Below are 14,456 nucleotides of genomic sequence, written 5' to 3' on the forward strand. Positions count from 1 at the left end.
TATATTGTGTTCCATATTGGGTGAATAATAAAATGTATGACTTCCATAGTGTGTTCCCATTCTTCTACACAATGTACTACAGACACACACAGGTTGGCTATCAGCCATGCACGTTTATAAGTTTCTCCTAATATTTATTATAAGTACTACAATACCAAACTAGAAATGGGGCTCAGAGAACACAAACCTCCACCCATGAATGCATTTTGTGGCTGTCTGGCACACACGTGCATGCGAGCAGGACATGTTTGGGATTGCTGTTGGTATCCCATGTTGCGATATGGCTGTTTCAATTCCCCCCATTGACAATGAATGAGGCAAATGTTTCACACCGGAGACAAAGTCTAAAAGTTCTAGGTTTTGTGGGATCTGCCCCGTGATTCGGATCCGTCCCAAAATTTCTAGGGGGGGAGGGCAGGTGGTAGGCCAGTTGGGGGCGGGGGGTTCTGTGGGGGCAGGGGTGTGGGATTGAGAGACTGGTCCATCAGAACAGCCGCGGGGGTACTAACTGTCCAGGGCAGATGGCGGGTTTGGGGGGGTATTGGATCGGGGGTGGGGGGGGGGTCTGTCCAAGGGGTGTCTTCAGTGGCGGTCTACTCAGGGGCGGCGCATGCACTTGGCATACAAGGCAATTGCCTATGGCGCCGAGGCACTAAGGGTAGCAGTTGTGGAACCCCGTCTTTGTGGTCCTGATGCTCAGCCATCTTCCGTCTCTCCGGTGAGATGGTGCGAACAGGTGGTAGCTGGGGTGGTTGGTGTCTTTTGTGATGGAGATGGCCTTCCTGCGGCAGCGTTGGTTGTAGAGATCCTCAATGGCTGGGAGCTCCACACCGATGATCTACACCGATGGTCTTCACCACCCTCTGAATGGCATTCCTGCCACGGTTGGAGGTGTTTCCATGCCAGACTGTGATGCCTCCAGTCAGGGCACTCAATGATGCTGCAGTAGAAGTTCATAAGTGTTTGTGTGCTTATGCTCCATCTCTGCAGGCATCTCAGAAAGCCATTGTTGTGCCTTTTTTAGGATGTCATACGTGTTGTGTTTCCAGGTCATCAGAGGAAATCCCTAGGATCACTCTCTCCACTTCCTCTCTGTTTCATGTAAATTGGTCTGGTAGTTTTTGTGGAATCCTGCTAACAAACGAACCAACAAACAAACACGCCACCGAAAACACCAACAAACAAACGCCACCGAAAACACCTCTCGCCCTGCAGTGTCCCTCGCGAGAAAGTAATCAACCTGTTATATTTTCACTGCCTCAGAAAGGATAGTTTTAGTACAGTGGCATAATGTAAAACTGCCTCTAGGTGGCGGCATCCTACTGCATGATAAACCTATAGGCCTAACGTGATAGTCTCATAATACTTACAGGAGGCCTACAAGATACAAGCAGTGGCTTCCTAAAATGATCAAAACTGACAGTTCGAAAGAGCCATTTTAATAGCCAACATCAAAAGCTGGATATCGCTCGTTGTGGTTTACAATAGTCTCTTCATTGGAGTAGTTCGGCAGTGGGTGCTTATACACACGTTTGACTAAAGCCCATGAGCTGTTCTCCAAAAGTAATTTAAAAGAGATTTATTCGTTATCGGATATTGCAATTTCCAAGATAGCCTATGCTAGGCCCAGTGGTGCGTTGATGGCCTGACTATCAAACAAGCCCACAAAGTCTCGTTTGACGGGTCAGATAATGTGAACTCTATTGGTCCTGGTTACTGTCAGTCACCTCGGGGTGACGCCCTCTTAGACGGGTCAGATAATGTGAACTCTGGTTGGTCCTGGTTACTGTCAGTCACCTCGGGGTAACGCCCTCTTCTCTAAGCCGTCCACTGATATTGTGAAACGGGAGAGGAGGGTTTTTTCTCCACCCGGCGTCGCAAATATAAGCTCGCCATCTCTGCACGGCTGGTCGAGGAAGTCATATCTTTCTTCCAGGCGGGTGGAGATCGGAGCCTGCAAACATTAACTAATTGGCTTCTTTCCATACGCACCATCTGCAAACTGCTCGCTCAGGTTTCCGTCTGATTCAGGTGGGTAAGGCTGTCCTTTTTCATGAGATGATCAATGACTTGTGGCGATATGTATTCACTGTAGAATGGCAAGGTCAAATGGATGCCATTTCCTAACTATAAATTAAACGATGCATGCGTAAAATTCGGCGACCTACTGCGTAAATGTTTTTTTCGAATGGTTTTTGTAGGCGAGGCTGTTCCAAAGCTTGTCTCTAAAGGTCGCTTTGCACTCGATGAACCTGCGACGCAAAGGGATGTGGTAGTTATAGCTGGGTTAAGCCTTTAAGCTTCATTATGAAATGTCCTGTTAAGTTTGCCAATGCCGTCATTTCGACTTACTCTCTCAAAACGCTGCTCTGGATTGTCCTGCTACCCTAATTTCCACGTTTTGTCCTTTTTTTGTGTCTGACTGAATTATAATTTGCAAATCCAGTCTGCGCAAGGTGCGTGTCTGTTTTGCTTCAGTTACTGATGATGGCTCAATGTATCCACTTCCTAGTGTAGTTGAGTTGACTCGACGGTCTATCCACGCTTCTGAATGTAAACTTCCCGTCTCTCCCTGGCGTGTCTTAATCCTCATAACAATAATTTGTATCTCCTGCAGACATTTGGATTTGTCTCACTCCACCCGTCTTACACAATCAAGTCCACCGCCTCCTCCAACCATGATGCAGATCAGCAACGACCCAGCCAGCAACAAGAACTCCCTCATCAATGTCATGCACCGCTTCATAGCTGCAGCCAACAACATGGACGAGACCATCATGGTGCCCAGCCTGCTACGGGATGTGCCTCTTGAGGAACAACAGCAGGGGCGCCAGTCCCCAGAGATGGTGGAGAACAACAACAACAACGAGCCTTCCTTCCCCAACAAGCAGAGGGACATGTACGAGCACTACCTCCTCCTCAAGTCCATAAAGAACGACATGGAGTGGGGCCTTCTGAAGAGAGAGATGAGTGACGGGGCCAGCTTCCTGGAGATGGCCGTCAAGCAAGAGGAGCAGCAGCCGATGACTGGCGGGGGGCTCCCTGGCGACGAGGCCTCCGAGCTGGAGGACCAGTTCCACTTCCACCTCAGTGGACTGTTTGGCGTCCTGTCTAAACTCACAGTCCAGGCGGACCACCTCACCAACCGCTACAAGAGGGAAATCGGGGGTGGCAACTTCATGAGATAGGACTCAGAGTTTTGGTTCTATACGGACAGCTTGACTTGACAAACGCGAGGATGGGGTGATGTGGGAAGCCTCCTGCTCCTGGATGTCTGACGGGGCAGCAGGGAACTGACCAGTGCTACCTTGGGACTTTTTCCAATCCTGTCTGAGTAGTGACCCCCTCCCCCCCCCCCCCCCCTCACCTCCCAAAGCTCCACTAATCATAATTGTAAATCAATCTGATTGACAGCTGCACATCTCCCTCAATGTGTAAAGGCCATGACGTCAGACTGTAATACAGTGCATAGTGAGTTTATCACGAGGGGTTGACATTTAATGCTTATTGGCAAGAGTTTACGGAGTCTTTTTGTGTCATGTATTTGGAGTCTAGTTGAATCACGGCTCTGGTAGATGTACGGAAACTTCCCCACTGTATTTCATTCAATTCCAAACATTCGTTTTGGTGGATTTGCTTGTAAGTGAACCGAGTGTTTGTGCGTACCGTGTCTTTGTCATGTCTCTAAAAGTAAAGGTTTCTGACTAGGGAGAATTTGGAATGCTGGTTATTCTGTCCCTCCTTTAAATTTCAAGGATTCTGTGTCTGCGCCCATGTTTAAAATGTAAAAAGAGAGGATATTGCTCATCTTGTCACTCTTATAGCACTCCTGACTGCATGGTGTGCCTTGAATTTTTGTAACTCATTCAAAGTCTTGCTCAGTTGCCTCCTGCTTTCTGGTTCACGGTTGTCTGGTATAAAAATAACCAAGGTAACGCCACTATTCATTTGTATGTCTTGTCCTTGAATATTTTGAAATCATTTTTATATTGAGCAGAGATGCAGTACAAACATTGAATAAAGCGTCAAAACTACTTTGTGTTCAGTTTGATTATTGCAGAGGGTGCTAGGAATGAGTTGGCACAATATAACATGCTTGAGCATGAGGCTGGATAACGGGAACACGCTGTACTCTCCACACAACCCTTTCATTCCACTACTATAGGCCTGTTGTGGGTGTGTGCATGAGAGAAGAAAATCTCGCAGGAGTTCAGATTCGTCATGGCTTGCCATAATCTCATGCTTTTTTTCTTTTACCACGAGTTTACTCCATCAGGGCTTTAACTTTGTATGTGTTGAGTTATGTGTTGACCAAGGAAACCCAGGACAGAATGATTGTGTCATTTGGTAAAATCTTGGGTCCTCACACCCAAGTTCAGTAATTTTTTGCTGTTGTTCCTCGAAAAAGACATTTAGCCAGAATTATCAGTGAAGAGAACAGTTTGCTAAACATGACTGTCATTTAAGACAACTTTTTATTCACTTTTAGTTCTAACAGAAGGTAATTAAAGTTAATAAAACAATCATTGGCAATGATTCTGTAAAACGGGTCCAGCCTGGATATCAAATACATACAGGTTATACCTACAGCTTTAGCCAACATCTCCCACGGCCACCTCCATTCACTCTCAGCCCCTCCCCTTAGCAACAGCTCTACCAACACTAGCCAATAGGGTTACAACGCTTTTTTTTCTCTCTCTCAAAGGCGCAGCAGTGAAGTGATTGCAGAGTGGTGTAGGGCAGGCAGGGGAAACAGCCTTGCTCCTAAAGGCTGCTCTGACCTAATATGTTGACCTGTGTTTGGGGCTGGAAACGGGGGTTAAGTATTCCATGATCCTGATTCCCTCCAATTCTCTCTTGCAATAGACCATAAGAAATAAGTGCAGATCATCGCTGTAATGAAGTTGGTCAATCCTTCAGCCCACTCAAGTGAACTGGGTCAACCTCCAATTGGGGGACGCCAGCTGGTCAGGCCGTGGATATGAGTGGCAATTGGGTTTCACTGAGAAAGCTATACTTAGATGCACAAAATGGCATGGGGGTTTCCTTTAATAAATTCAGGAAGTGACATGAAATCTGTCTATATTCAAAATTGCATGTTTCTGCTCCCTGCACTTACATTCTGATCTATATATTTTTGAATTTCCCTTCATAAGTTCACTAAATTAAATCAGAATTGCCCCTTAAGTTGCATGCAGAGGCATGAGGATGACTAGACAACATGACATGAGATGAGGGCCTTTCATGATGGACATGAGCTCTGACTGTGTAAATATCAGTAGCTTGAAGACTGCCATTGCTCTCGTCGCCCATGAGATCTGTCTAGACTCCTGTGGGGGTGATTAATTCCAATATGGTCAGCAATTTCCCTTCAAGAACAATTGTGTCAATTGTGAATAATGAGAACCTGTGCCTGCGTCATGTCTGTCTACAGGTCCAACAAGGGTTAGTGACTGTGGAAATCTTACTAATAGATTGATCAATTGCAGCAGCAGAGGCAGTGTATTATAAGTATCAGGGCCTCTGTATAACCACAAGAAAATTGGCTCCAAGTTCTTGATACTGGTGTCAGGGTTACGGCAGGAGGGGAGGGATCTCTCCCTGTAAAAGGGACTCGATGGAGTGCGATGTGACCTACGGGAGAGCAGACGGGGGGGCACAGAATATGGGACACGAGAGTGCCTGTGATGAATGAGTGTAATACATCCATGGTGTTGAAATAATCCCCCGCCCCTTCCAACACACCCCTGAGGTCTGTGATTGGTCAGCCTGTGCCCCACACACCATGCATGCACGGGCCACCGTCGAACTGCGTGATCCCTGAGACACTTGGTGGTGGAGGGGTCAAACCGGGGCCGGTCTTCTCAGCCAGCTGCCCCGGCCGTCCTGCCACCTCTTCTCTGCTGGCACACTCACCCACCAAGAGTTGCTTAATGGCAGTAAAACTCACATCTGGCTTGGGCAAGACTTTATAGCAGACATGCACTCAGTAATCTTTATGAAACTGGATGGCTAAATCAGTCTGGATGGGTTCTTAAGGCCAACACAGACATGTGATTCAAAACCAGAGGTCTCTGAATGAGCTTCATCGGAACAAGTTTATCTATCGCAGACAGATAGTCATCTCTGCCACACCTGTTTCTACTTTAATCAGCTGTTCACTCCTGTGGCAGGGTTGTAATACATGTCAGCATTGTCAGCAATTTCCCTTAAGAATAATATGGCCCTGTGTCTGCGTCATGTCTGTCTATAGACCATTTCAATAGAACCCATGGAAATTTCGGTTACTAGTCAAACGACTTCTTGGTCTTAGTAAACAGCACTGCAAACTGTGGTATTTTGGTTTTGAATATGAGCGTTCCATGAAATAGTCTATATAGGTCCAAGACATGTGACTATGTAAATCTTCCTAAGTGATTGATCGATAGCAGCAGGCGAAGCAGTGTATTGTAAGTCTCTCTATAACGCCAGGAAAACTGGCTCTAAGTCATTGATACTGGTGTCAGGGTTGCGGCAGAACGCGGGACACGCAAGCCCCCGCCCCTTCCAACACACCCCTGAGCTTCTGTGATTGGTCAGCCTGTGCCCCACACACCATGCACGGGCCACTGTCGGACTGCGTGATCCCCGAGACACTTGGTGGTGGAGGGGTCAAACCGGGGCCGGTCTTCTCAGCCAGCTGCCCTGGCCGTCATGCCACCTCTTCTCTGCTGGCACCCACCAAGAGTTGCTTAATGGCAGTAAAACTCTGGATGGCTAAATCAGTCTGGATGAGTTCAGAAGGCCAACATAGACGTGTGATTCAAAACCAGAGGTTTCTGAATGAGCTGCATTGGAACAAGTATATCTACCACAGGTCATATCTGCCACACCTCAAGTAGGTCCCCACCTTAATGTGGCAACAGTGCTGCTCCAAGTGTCAACATCAGCATGTAGCCTATTAAATGTTTGCTTAATGTCCTGGCACGCTTGAATGGATGATTTGAGTTCGCAGAGACATTTCCCAGGTCTTGAATATTATCCCAAAGCAGGATTTAGATAAAGGTCTGTGATAAGGTCTACCCCGATGACCCCCGGTTTGGTGAACCGGCACGTAAACGGGTCACTCTCAAGCTCAGCTTGTTTATACCTGTACCTGTAACGTACACAGCCTGCCTGCATGTGTGTCTACTATTAGTGTTGCTTAGTTGTAACATTACATAACATCAGCTGGTTATAGAGTTTGTGGCTTAGCCTTACAATAGCTGCCTTGAGCTGTACTACCTAATGAGAACCAACATGCTCTATCAAGTCATTACCAACATTCCTGGCAGAGAGAGTTATCTTTCAACGGCAGACAAGGAACAAAGTGGCACGAAAGCCACGCCAGGGAAACTGCTTGCGTTTGCGTCCCACGGTACCACCATGAGTGAACGTAGTGCCTAGCAGGAAGTACTTTCTGAAAGGTAGTCACCTGGTTGATGGCCCCAGCCATAAAGAGACACTGCCCTTGAGTACAGCGCAATGAAGAACCATAAACCGCCATAAAGCAGTTTTTCCTGCAAATGCATTTAAAACCTTCACGTGAGAAAGGGGCTGATTGAAGATAACAATACCCATGATTTATTATGACCTAATGAAGGAAGGGATTACATTGCGATGTAAAGCAGTTCATGGATTTTCATCGTTTAGCCGACGTCAAGTGAAACAGAACTCCTGTTCTCTGAATGTGCAGTGATCAATGAGGGCAGAAATAAATGTAATGTAACACTTCTCTCGGGTAACACAACACATATTTTTGGTTAGAATAAAACATTCTAGCCAAGGTGGACATTCTCCACATGTCAAAGCTGCAGGAATGGCCTATTTATTGTCTTAATCACTAAGAAGGTAGGAAAAGGGCTGCCTCTACTCATTTTGCCTCAGATAGCCATTCATCGTTTGTCTTGGCAGCAGCTGTGAAGCCGGGAACACAGTGTTCCCCCGTTTGGGCAAATGCTTTCCCACTGAGCTCCATGAGCGTGCACGTAGCCAGCCCTCCTCCCTCCATGAGCGTGCACGTAGCCAGCCCTCCTCCCTCCATGAGCGTGCACGTAGCCAGCCCTCCTCCCTCCATGAGCGTGCACGTAGCCAGCCCTCCTCCCTCCATGAGCGTGCACGTAGCCAACCCTCCTCCCTCCATGAGCGTGCACGTAGCCAACCCTCCTCCCTCCATGAGTGTGCACATAGCCAGCCTTCCTTCTCCTCCTCCTCCCTCCCTCCCTCCTCTGGGCTGGCTAGACCAAGTGCCTCTCATTATGCTTGTACATGCACTATGTGTCTTTGTGTTGCTAGTGGATAAATTCAATCGTCTACAGGAAACACAAGGCTGGGGATATTGACTGATCCAATCATCAATTGTACCAAAGGTCTCCTTCGGGGTGAAGCGCCTCGTCGGTCGGTCTACTGAGGACTTCGGTCCCCGGTGTCTGTGAATAAACCTGGAGGACAAGGGCTCCATATTAACGGAGGCCTTGCTGGTGACTTGGCTGCTGCTGCTATGCGCTCAGAGGATGTGATCAGTATGCCTGCTCCGTGCTGAACATATAGACACGGAATGTTCTAGGTTACGTAAGAGGGCGAGTGGGCGTAGAGCCCCAGCTGGGGCTGCTTACCGCCCTGAACCAGGCTGTCTCTCAGAGCGCACGGCCTCCCTCAACCCTGCCCAGTCTGCTCTGGCTTACGCAGAGGCACGCACACACACACACACACACACTCACACACACACACACACACACACACACACACACACACACACACTCACATACACACACAGATACTCACACTGTGCACAGACCACAGCTCTTTCAGAGCCGTCTATATTAGGTCAATAGGGGCTCCTGTTTCTCTCTGTCTCTCCATATCAACCTCCATTACAGGCCACCCTTTGTGAGGTGAAAATGCATGACAAAAGCAGACATGTGTAGGTCGTATTTCTGCTGTTGAAACTGTGCACTCTTTATATTTGCAGAGGGTTATTCTGTGGAGCCTCTACACCTATAACAGAAATGCTTTTGTTTCCTCCGAGAAATCAGATTACAATAATTGCTAGGTAACCGCCAGTCACCACTTTTAACCAAAGTACACAAATGCCCTGTTCCCAGTGGCAGAGCCAGGTGGGCTGCAAGGCTAAGCTCTCCACAGGTCAGTGCTTGCCTTTATCCCAGGCAGAACCATTTCATTCGAGGTAATCTGCAAGACAAGACAATGACACGGGCTGTGTAGGTCACCTATGCAGGTCAGTGATTCCACTATGAGATCCACAAGGCCTGAGCATCAAATCCGCCCTCTACTTGGAAATCAACACAAGGCTGAAGGCATTGAACTCTCATACATTATAAGTCACTAAATGTATTCAAATTACAACACAATGATGTATTGTGAAGCGAACACAGCTGGTCTGTTGAGTTTCATATGAGGGGAAAAGTGATACTAAATCAAGCCATTTACAAAGTCCAAACCAACCTGAACAGAACAAGAACCACACTGTTTCAAACATACAGCAACGTTTTCTAGCAATCACCAGCAGTACATGCATATTAAAAATGTAAAGTAGGCCTACATCTATTCACCCATGGTGGTGTAAGGATGTCTAGACTAAAACCGAGCGCCTGCTGTCCACATACAGATAGCTGAAGTGTCCGGCCAAGCCCAGTCAATTACAGTATGAAATGTAGCAATGTGTGACATGCCTCTCTCACTCCTGATATATTTAGCCCTAGCTCTGAATATGTGATAGCACAGCTCTAGAGCTCAGAGGTCAAAGATAGCAGCAGATTAAACTAAAAGGTTAATAATACCTGCCTGGTAGACCTTACTGTGATACTGAGTGACTGTGCCATTTTTTCAAACGTATTTTGTATCATGTCAGCTTCAGTTTGAGAACATGGTCATAGAAATGTGTGAGGGATGGAGGGTGCTTTGTATGTTATGCTCTGTATGTCTGATAAATAGAGGTTTAAGCAACGCCTATAACGTTTTTCTACAGTATGGTATGATTGTACAAGGAAGTATACAACTCAGTTGATAAGATGCTTTGAAATCAACATCAGGAAACCAAATACAGGAAATGAAAAGGGAGTTAAGGAAGTAGGCTAGGCCTGTTCACTTACAGTATAAAGATAATATTTGAAAGTTGGGTTCTGTGCCACAGAAAACATTCAGTCGGCCTACAAGCAACATCATGTCCTTGCAAAACAATATAGCCTACTCGTGGGACAAAATTCAACTTTCACATGCACGTTATTAGTTGCTAAATAGCTAAGAGTTGGAAACGCCTGAGGAGCTGGGAGAACAGTACAGAATCTGGATTAAACTTTGTGCTTTGGCATGTTTAAGATTCTGGTCACTCGGTGGAGTGATACGGGAAGGCGTTGTCAATAGGAAGCGTCTGTAAAGGAAATACTGGCGGAGCTGCAGAGGCAGCAGAGTGAAGAGGACTTCCCTTTTGTACAGAAGACTGTTACATAACTAAGCCCAAAGTTGGTGGTGGGGGTGGGGGGACAGACCCGCACGAAACTTCACAAAACAGCCAAGAGGGAACGGTGCTCATTTAGAAAGTTTCAGCAAGAAAGAGGTCTAAAGGAGAAAATGAAAATGAAGAGATAAAGAAAACAGTTTAACTCGAATGATAAAAAAAAACAAAAAAACAACCATTAATGTAAAACTTCTGCAAAGGCCCCTAATAATAGCTATTCCTAGCATAAAGAGATGGCATGTAGCCCGTCTTCAAAGGGCTGGTTGTCTTTGGTGTGCATTGGGTGATTCCCGTTTGTTCAGAAGTCATACTGTACCATGCTGCATTATTAAAGGAATTAAAGAGTCACTAAACTTATGCAGATGATTGCGACTTCGGACCCATTACTCCATTTGCTATAGCCTACAAAAGCGTGTTATTTAGTGTCAACGGGGTCTGCACGGAAGAACAAGGAGTAACCGCTCTGAACTCCCTTCTTCCCGTTCTTTGTGTCAGTCAGTCAGTAGGTCTTGTAGAGACTTGCCCTAATTTTTATCCAATCCGAACCCACTGCCCTAGAACAGCCAGCCAATGAGCGCAAGAGGTTCCCAGGGGCTTGGTGAAGGGGCGGTTCTGCAGTCTGGAATCCATGTACTGTATGATGTCACTGATTAGACCATACGTGAGTCAGGACAACCCACTCTGTTTCCCTGATAATGTCATAAATTAAGACGCACCATTTCTAGCATTCAACTTACATTCTCCTGTTATTTTCACAAAATGTTGCATGCGTGACAAACAGACATGCAACGTTACAGTCATCCCCTTGATTGCTATATTGCTATAGATATCCTTATATTTCCTTACTTCTGAGACACCCTGATCTACAGATTCCATTCATGCATTGCACTCTTGGATTAAAAATAGGTTGAATGTTCAGGCAGACACCATTGACAAGGTGTGTAGCGCAACTCGACTACGCTGCAAACATGTTTGACCTGCAGTTACCCCAGGAGGCCAGCATGTAGGCTAGTACTGCCAGGGGACCAGCCCAGCGGTGCTGCGGGTATGTGCCATGTCACAGCCTGCTGCAGATGCCACATGATTAGCATGTACACACAGATCCAGACAGGTTGTTCTTGTTTTTGTTGTCTCTCAGGTGGCTTTTCAGTCTCCATTAAAATATCTTGTCTCATTGGTAAGTCAGTTAATTGCATACATGGAAACCTGACCACGATGGTATCCTGGCTCCAAATGTTTGAGAAAAACAGTCTGGCATCCAGGGAGAAACATGACAAGACATTGAGATGTAGCAACACCCTGTTGACTTCTCTGTTCTGGGAAGTGGTAACCTTCGCAGCATCTATGGTAACTTGTCAGTTATTTGTCGCCTGGCAGGATCAGGTGTCGGGCATGGAGGGAATATAGAAAGGGTGTCAGGTGAGCTCCGCTTATGATCTCTTCTCACAAACTACTCCATAATATCAGTGGGGAAATGGACAGTTTCCTGTCTAGTTAACCATGCAACCAAACTGTTTTCTACCTGCACAGTAAGATGGAATGGTGCCTTCTCCATCTAGAAATAGCTTAATCTCATCATGCAGTTTGGAAACTCGTACAGTTCAGCATGGACCTCTTCTTTACTGCAAGTTCCTCGTCAGAGGTGGGAGAATTTCGCAATACAGTGGCCATGATGCCACCTGCTGGACTCTGGCTTAAGTGAACTGAAGATACCATGGCTAGTAATTTGTACAAAACAACCCTAGACATAGGTTCCAACTGCGATCACAACATTGTTAAGTGCATCGTTTTTTGCGCTTGTAATTTATTTCAAGAATATTTTGCGAAAAATGCAGATCAATATAATATTCCGATTATGGCTTTAGTCTGAAGCAGTGACTCATGCTATTGCGGCCTTCCAAGGTACATTATACACTTTATTGCTGTAAATGAGTGGCTATTTCCTCATGGACATGGACCTTATCATTTGCTGATACGTGCGTGATTATTACGATATTATTATCATTACCAGGATAGAAAGATAATTAAAGCCTACCTTGGTAAAATCCTAAGGGATCCCCTCAACAGATGACCTACAGTAAGCAACCTAGGTATTGTGCTATTATCAAGTCAGTAAATCCAAAGGCGACTCCTTCTCTTGGTCTCAGTTCAGTATAATAATGCATCACTGCACATGCACAGGTTGTCAACATTACTTATAAAATGAAGTCATGTTTACAACCAAGTTTCAGCTGAAATTTGGCCACATATTTTTGATTACGTCACACCACATGTCTGCCTGTAAAAATGGTGTTTATTAAAAGTGCTATAGATAGATGATTATAGATTAATATTTATATAAATATCATGATTCATTCTGCTTTTTATTACATCTAATAATTATTCATTCATACGCTGCACTGTAACGTTTATTCCTGTATTTTATTTTTCCTGCATTTTGTTTTAAATGTTATTTTTTGCATTTCGTTTTATATGACCTTTTATGTGTTGCACTTTGTCTTGATGCTTTTAATGTAAAGCACTTTGAATTGCCTTGCTGCTGAAATGTGCTATACAAATAAAATTGCCTTGCCCTGCCTAGATGAAGCATTATAATTACATAGATGAATAATTTTCAAAAAATGACATCAGGAGCTTTTAGAAAGTATTGCCACCCCCCCCCCCCCAAAAAAAAAAAGGTTTATGAATTTATCATTAAAACAATTTTGAGGGTCCAAAATGAATGTTTATCTGTCTGAGGTTTGGTCCCATCTCTCAGAAGGCTCATGAGCCAATAGTATGATGACATTAGCACATGGTATCTCACAAGCCTTGTTAGTTGTTTTTTCTAAATGATTTGTCCAAATAAAATGTTATCTATATCACCTAAGCACTGTATAATACCTTGAAAGGATACATTGATGAAAGCAGGCTGTGATCTCCGGTGATCAGGGTGGCGATGCCAGGCTAGTGAATTGAATCATCAGTCAAATCAAATGCTTCACAATCATGCTTTATTCTGGTTGATTTCTTTAAAAAGAATCAAATAAAAGGTTATCCTTTGTTTTAACAGCACTCAAACTTGAACTTGAAACTTTTTCATCATACGTAATGAATCTATACTCTTTCTTTACATCTGGCTCTTCATCTTAAATAGCATTTATTGGTTTGTAACTTCAAACAAAAACTTCATTGATTGTCAACACAAAATCTAGCTTAGCACCAGTACAATAAAACTGTACTTTTGCCTGTTAAAATACTGTTTGCAATGAGGGAAAAACACAAACCTTAGGATAAAGGGATCCTTAATAATTACATTTCAAAACAAAGCACCAACCATACAAAGCAAGTTCCATCGATATTCTGTCAGATACACAAGAGGTCAAATATATTAATGACTATTAAATTAAGCACAAACAACAAACAGTGTAAATAAAAACACGTGTGCCACAAAGCACGGGTGGGATCTGTAACACCACGAGAACAGAGGGACGGCCGAGGGGACGTCTGTCCCTCCGTCAGAGAGGAGGTTCAACTCCCAACGCAAGAGTAGACCCAGGTCTCCAGAGACGACGGAAAGCGATCCACAGGATTCTATATCATAGGAGGAGCGGGAAAGAAAAAACGACAGCGAGACAGTGTTCCAATCTGTGGAGATCTGTAAACAAGTGTTCATTCTCAAGTTCCTCAAAAAAAATCAATTCATAATCTGAGCGGAGGTTCTACGCTGGGTGGGACTTGGTTGGACACCAGTGGTAAATTGGTGTACGGAAAAATGTATCCAAAATCCGAAATCCATGTTTTTTTTTTATTGTCATACAGCTTGAGAACAGAACAGAATGACAAACGAAAACACGACATGAACTACACGTCCATCCACTGGTGAACATGACATCTGCAATATTTAACGTGAGATGCTGAAGAGGTGGACTTGGGAGGCTGTAAGGAGGGGGGTGTATGTGCCATGGTCTCTTCTCTGGGG

The 14,456-nt window shown here is 45.1% G+C and overlaps 1 protein-coding gene across 1 annotated transcript; it reads left to right on the top strand.

The window, feature by feature from the left end:
- The first annotated feature begins 1,925 nt into the window (after positions 1–1,925).
- On the top strand, positions 1,926–3,925 carry mid1ip1l (MID1 interacting protein 1, like). Its single transcript, XM_084459536.1, has 2 exons — positions 1,926–2,031; positions 2,618–3,925. Exon 2 carries the CDS (start codon positions 2,679–2,681, stop codon positions 3,186–3,188), a length of 510 nt encoding a protein of 169 aa, XP_084315662.1. The 5' UTR covers positions 1,926–2,031; positions 2,618–2,678; the 3' UTR covers positions 3,189–3,925.
- Positions 3,926–14,456: the final 10,531 nt, after the last annotated feature.

Source organism: Borostomias antarcticus (genome assembly GCF_949987555.1).
Source record: "Borostomias antarcticus genome assembly, chromosome: 28".
Lineage (NCBI taxonomy): Eukaryota > Metazoa > Chordata > Actinopteri > Stomiiformes > Stomiidae > Borostomias > Borostomias antarcticus.